The sequence below is a fragment of the Lactuca sativa genome, chromosome 9 (assembly GCF_002870075.4).
Source record: "Lactuca sativa cultivar Salinas chromosome 9, Lsat_Salinas_v11, whole genome shotgun sequence".
NCBI lineage: Eukaryota > Viridiplantae > Streptophyta > Magnoliopsida > Asterales > Asteraceae > Lactuca > Lactuca sativa.
The window spans coordinates 222,796,884-222,803,539 of record NC_056631.2 but is presented as its reverse complement, the minus strand read 5'-3'; the positions used below and the strand labels follow the sequence as shown (position 1 = coordinate 222,803,539).

Here is a 6,656-nt window from a genome sequence, read left to right as displayed (position 1 = left end):
GGGTTATAACCCAGACTCATTAGATGAGTATCTGAATATGTCAGAAAGAACTTCTCGTGAAGCTCTTGAAAACTTTTGCTACGGTGTTGTCCAAATGTATAAGGCTGAATATTTACGTCGTCCAACATCCATTGACATTCAACTTTTGTATGAAGCACATGAAGCTAGACATGGATTCCCTGGAGTGTTTGGTAGCATTGACTGCACACATTGGAATTGAAGGAATTGTCCAACGGAATTAAGAGGCCAATACATGAGGGGTGACCATCAGTATCCATCAATGATACTAGAAGCGGTGACATCACAAAATTTATGGTTTTGGCATGCATTCTATGGTGTAGCGAGTTCGAACAATGATTTAAACGTCCTCTACCAAACATGGTTACTATCTTGTGGATGAAATATATCCAACATGGGCTGTATTTGTGAAGGGATATCCATATTCAGTAACTGAAAAAAGATACGGTTCAAGGCGGCACAAGAATCAGCAAGAAAAGACGTAGAACGTGTTTTTGGGTCCTTAAAAGACTTTGGGACATATTAAAAATGTTTGCACAGGCTATGACAGTGAAGAAAACAAAATATATGGTGTACGCTTGTATTATACTACACAATATGATATTGAAATATGAGAGTGTTGCGATATCTCCTGTATATCAGCCTGACCCCCCCCCCCCCCCTCCCCGTCGAAGTTGATGACCAAGAAATAGTACATGAAATGCGCAATGCTGAAACTCAGCACTAGCTTCGATCCGATCTTACTGATCACATTGAACATGTCTACATTCAAACTTTGGATAATAACTAATTAATTTTAATTGTCGTTTTAAGATTTAAATTATGTTGTCTTTTTTAAGTGTGTTTTTTTAATTATTGCGTTTTATAATTATCGCTTATTTGTTTTTTATTTGTAGTGTGGTTTTTTAATTAAATGTTATTTTTAATATTATTTTAGATTTTTTTTATTTGAAATTAGCAAAATAATTTTTTAAATGAAAAAATGTTATGTTTTATTTTATTTTATATTTTCTAATTTAATTAAATAAAAAATAATGATGTGAAAGTAGGTTGAGTGGGTTGAGATATGTTGTTGGTTGGAAAAGATAGAAAATAAAAGAAAAATAAAAAAGTTAATACGAGAATAGGTTGAATGAGTTGAGTTAGTTGAAAGCCTTAACAACCATTTTCTTCTAACACATCAATAAGCCTTCCAATTTCCTAACCAGAGTATTATAATTGTAAAGTTAAACAAAAAAAATTGTCAGGTACTAAAAATATAGTATAGATTAATATAAAGATGATATTAATAATAATATAGTCCACGTGCAAATTATTCATGCTTCACCTGCATCCCTTGAAATACTTCAAAAAGGATGTATTCCAATGTAGCATAGATATTACTTTTGTGGAATCCATCACATGCTCCTTTTCGATCTTGATTTTCTGCCCTGAGTTCATTACAGCTTAGTGAACCCTGACAACTGCAACCAATATCAACATGACTATCGGAGTAAAAAAAAAAAAAAAAAAAATCACACTTCCAAAAATCCAAGTCGATTTACCCCAGAAATCCATTGCTGCTCCCAATCAATACTATGAACGAAGAAGTGTTACATTCCTTAGATTAGACTGTGGCTGGAGATTCGGCGTTGGTCTCTGAGATCATCCAAGAAGGTTAGGCTAAGGAGCAAGAAGGTCAATCAAGGGTGTTGATTTTTAGGGGCAATAGCGTCCGTCCACTTATTTTTTTTAATTATAATGATTATAAATATAAAAAGTAATTATAAAATGTTTTAAATTTTATCTTTTTGGGAAAATATGATATTTTGAAAGTTAGAAAGAATAAATATGATATTTAGCTTTTAAAATGGATAAATACGATATTTTGAAGTTTAATAAAAATATATACAAAATTCTTTCTATATTAAAATTTTAAAATCCCCGAAAGCCGGATCCAAATAATAGAACATAATATGATCAACATATAACACCATCTAAAGCACTTCCCATAGAGGTCAAGAAGTAGCTCTTACAAATACTAAACATCTCTTTGCATTGGCCTAAACTGAATCCCTTGGACAATAACACCATCTAAAGCACTTCCCATAGATGTTAAGAACACATAGAGCAATCTATGATCTTCTAACTTACGTAATGGTTTACACAGTATAACCTCCATCCAACCATCATTTCTGTGATCCATCCAGTGGTGCATGCTATCATCCGTGCAGTTTTTTGGCATTCTAGGAAATTTGGTTCTTGATATGTACGATGAATCATGGGATGTATCATAGTTCTTCGGCTTGATTATTGGTATATTAATAGGTTCATGTTGATTCAAATGTGCAATTTTGTAACTTCCGGGTTCCATATCCAAGTTGTAAGATACTCTAAAGAAACCCTTATCATCAAGCCGCTTGTGGGTTTCTGCAAATTTGAAGACAAGATAACAAGCATACGAATTTCCAGATGAAAACATGTCTGACTCAAGTTTACATACAAATGCATACGTTCCATATTGAAGTTGTATCGCCTCTTTGAATCTGTTGATGTATAAAGATATATTACTAAGAATTTTTAGAGCAGATTAAGCTAGAGATTAATTATATGATCCAAAGATAAAACAAAAACCTGGAATCAGATACTGACAACCTATTCGAACGATCATCAGAGCGTAAAATCTCTATAGCTGGCAACATATGACATTTCCCACCCGTAGATTTGCATAGGGAGAACCACTGTTCATCAAATAGTTTTTAAAATGTCGTTATAAGGATATTAATTAATAGTATACCATAAGATTTAAAAATGGAGTACCTACCTTTCTACCATTATCAATAAGTATCCCATCACATAGAAGGAAGTAGAGCTCCTTGTTGTTGTTCTTCTTCAAATACATGTCTGATCTCTGAATTATACCTTGGTAATCACTTGGGACCTTCTTCTCCCAATCTGTATCTTCATCTGATATCGATACACTTTCTAGTCCTCGAATCCCAATATGTCTTTTCATCTAGGAAGATAATATTTTGAATTCAATCATACATTGTGATGATAATAAACAAATAGACAATCGGTATTATTCCATATCTTTAACTTAAAATGTATGCTACAAACACACATATTATAATCAAAAGGGTATATAGAGTAGCTTACCATAGGTACGGGTTCAAATTCAATTTGGTGAATCAAGATGTTGGAAATGTCTTGCTCTTCTTTGAAATACGAGATCTTGTCTAACACAAAGTAAAATTCAGCATTTTTGTCACCATTGAGAAAATGCCACAATCGAATCTTCAACCATCCATCCTTTTCTCTTTCTGCAATATGCGTAGAGGATACACTCAACTCTTGATATTTCCAGTTTATCCTTGCTAACTTTGATGATTCTCCATAGACATTTTCACGCCCTCTTTGAAAAGAAAAAACTAAGCTAGCTGCATACATGACACCAGGTGATAACATACTTGTACTTATTCGGCAACGAATATTAAGTTGTTCACTATAAGGAAATATTGCCGCCTTTGAAAATCTGCATCCAATTAAATTTATGCATGTTATAACATTACTCGACATATAGTAAACAAGAGTAAGAATTACTTAAGAAACTCAATCCATGAACAAAAGGATAAAAACCCAACCTGAATTTTCTTCCGGATTGCCATTTATAGGATCTTTTATTCATGTTTAAAAATCTTTTTGTTGATATCAGTTCACATTTTATTCCATCTTCGTTAACTGAAAAGACCTGTTCATAAAGAACCTTTAAGCTACGTGTGATTGATATTATATTATATATTATGTAAAAGGCTGTAATTAAAAGCGTGTCCCCTAGTATTTTAAGAAGACAATATAACTCAGATACATCATATGGATTATTAATGAAATAGATTGAAGATTTACCCGTTCGCGATCATCGAAGAGAATTCCCTTGTGAAGAAGTGAGAATAGTTCCTTTTTGGTATTATAAACAGCAAGAGGGTTTAATCTCTTTATTATGTCTTCACTATCCTGTGGTAATTTCATCTTCCAAAATTCCTCAGTATCAAATTCTTGTGCCATGGCATTTTTCAACTTCTCTTCCTTCTCAAATTCATATTCCACCTATCAAAATTAGATGGATATTAATATATGTTTTCTAGTAGTTGATAATAAGGTGGAAAATTGAATCAAACTTACTTGATATTCAAGTGCAGCTTCGAGTTCTTTTACTATATCATCCATCAATGGTCGTTCTTTTGTGTCTCTCTGCAAACATCTATATGCAACCGTAGAAAACGTGTACAAACAATTTGGTGAAATTTGTCCCCTATGAAATATAATTGTATCCAATTTCATTTCTTTGTAGCACTTTTGTGCCAATGTTGGCAAAAAGCGACGAAAATCCTCGTAATTTTCCACACAAAACCTTCCACATAAAACTTCAAATAAAACCACACCGAAGGAGTAAACATCTGATTCTTTTGTCAAGTACCCTGTCTCCATGTAGAGTGGATCACAATACCCAAACGTCCCAACTGTATTAGAGACCAAAAATGTAAATTGTTGGTTAGCTGGGCCGAATTTGGAAAGGCCAAAATCCGAAACCTTGGCTTTCCAGTTTTCATCAATTAGGATGTTGGAGCTCTTGATATCACGATGTAAGACTCTTTGTTGGGTGTCTAAAGGATCATGAAGGTATTGTAGTCCACGAGCTGCCCCTATGCATATATGAAGGCGTTGAATCCATGAAAGATCGTTGCTTTTTAAATACAAGTCGAGACTTTTGTTGGATAGATACTCATACACAAGGATATTCTCACCATTCTCATCACAAAAGCCTAAGAGAGAAACAAGATTTTCATGTTTATATCTAGAAAGCATCATGATCTCTTTCCAAAACTCAGGAGGTCCTTGCCCAAAAGCAGTATCTAAGCGCTTTACAGCAACCATGGTCAGCTTATCTGATAACACAAGTTCTCCTCTGTAAACTTTCCCGAATCCTCCTATACCAATATAGTTGCTGATCCCGAAATTGTTGGTTGCAGATTCAATATCTTTGAGCTTAATTTTGAGATGATCAAACTCTTTAATGGAGGACATCCTTTTGATGATCGAAAGAAACACCAAATAAAAATGTAACTGAGCAATTGCGAATTGGATAACTTACGAGTATATTTAAAATATATAGCATAACCACTAAGTCAACTCGTTTTGGTATCCTTAAAATGATACTCTAATAGTATAAAATGTTTTCCATACCTACTAAATATATATAATAGGAATTGAGTGGGTGAAAAAAGCCAATCCGAGCTGAATTTTCCACAGCATCTTCTTACTTTTCCACTGAAAAATTAATGCATTTGACAGTTATACCCTCCCTTAATTATTGAGGAGAGAAAGATTCCAAGAATTCTACTTCAGTCTCGTTACTACTCATCTTGCCATCAAATTCGAAATTGAATCTTGTCCACGTGGCTTCCTTCTACGGTATCACTCTAAGTTCTTCATATTCAACCTCCAATAATCTCTTATCTTCTCATTACCCAAATAAAGTTCAAATGAATTAATCTCCATTTTCATTTCCTCCTTCACATCTATCCAAAACCTGATTGCAATTTGCAGAGAAAAAAGTGAAATCAAAGGTAAAAACAGAAAAGATGAGAACTTGAACAAGTTAAATGGAACTGCAGTTTGATTTTCAGATGTTTACCCAATTAGATATTTTATAGCAAAGTTTACAAAGTTGGGGGGTTTCAATCGATATTGTCGTATCTTGTCTCGCTAGTCAATCAGGAGGTGTTAAAGATTCATGGAGAAGGGGAGATGTTTAAACTGGTTCGAATTTTCCTTAGTTTGAAGACGCATCTGATGGATAATTGTCAATACATTAGTTCTTGACTTTCTTGTGTTTTTTTACTTTCTTGAATATCCCTAAATTAGAAAGAGGGGCATAATTGTCGTTACATTAATTATTTAGTGGATGCAAGTTTCTATCCCCATCCGGTGTATATATAAGGGTCAAATGACGTAGGATGTATGTAAGTGATTATTATTACTTCAAGTTGTGATAATTTATTTGTTTTAAATGCTTGTAAGAAAGTGATTATGATTATGACTTTTTGATTCTTTAATGTAAAAACTAATTCTATATGGAGAAGCAGCCAGTAGGTAAGGAGTTATTATAAGAAACTAATTGTTGGGAGTTTGGGACAAATGTAAAATTACCTAACTCTGAGTAGATTTCCCTTTTTATATATGAATTACAGTAGCTTATGGTCAAATCTTCTCATGGATCATATTGTAACTACAAGAAATGTTATTTTTATCAAGCTTTCTGCATAGACTCAAAGAGGAAATATGTTTTGTTTTCATTATAGTTCAAGATACATCTTTAGCAAAAAAAAAAAAAAAAAAAAAAAAAAAAGTGATCAAATGCCAAGCATAAGTCAATATCTTGTTTATTGTTATGGTGATCCGGTTGATCAGCCCCTCCTAGATTAAAAATGACCTAATTTGTATTGTATTCAATGGTATACTGTCGAGATGATTGACACCACTGAATAGTATTAAAAAATTAACAATCTTTTTCTATAGAAATCCAACAGAAAGTTTACATATTGGTAGCCTAATTGGGCACTCTAAGCTCGTATACATAAATAAGCCCAGAAGGCATA

The 6,656-nt window shown here is 33.2% G+C and overlaps 1 protein-coding gene across 1 annotated transcript; it reads right to left on the bottom strand.

The window, feature by feature from the left end:
* Window positions 1–1,906: 1,906 nt before the first annotated feature.
* Window positions 1,907–5,892, bottom strand: LOC111878916 (uncharacterized). The gene is made up of 8 exons (XM_023875403.3): window positions 5,693–5,892; window positions 4,180–5,587; window positions 3,904–4,104; window positions 3,642–3,748; window positions 3,157–3,532; window positions 2,822–3,013; window positions 2,632–2,738; window positions 1,907–2,543 (listed from the first exon to the last, which is right to left on the bottom strand). Exons 2-8 carry the CDS (start codon window positions 5,080–5,082, stop codon window positions 2,039–2,041), a joined length of 2,391 nt encoding a protein of 796 aa, XP_023731171.1. The 5' UTR covers window positions 5,083–5,587; window positions 5,693–5,892; the 3' UTR covers window positions 1,907–2,038.
* Between the last annotated feature and the right edge of the window lie 764 nt (window positions 5,893–6,656).

Coding starts and splice junctions, on each gene's coding strand:
- LOC111878916 (XM_023875403.3), bottom strand. CDS start 5,082: ATGTCCTCCATTAAAGAGTTTGATCATCTCAAAATTAAGCTCAAAGAT. Junction 4,105..4,179: donor AAGCTGCACTTGAATATCAA/GTAAGTTTGATT, acceptor TAATTTTGATAG/GTGGAATATGAATTTGAGAA. Junction 2,544..2,631: donor TTGTCAGTATCTGATTCCAG/GTTTTTGTTTTA, acceptor ATACATCAACAG/ATTCAAAGAGGCGATACAAC.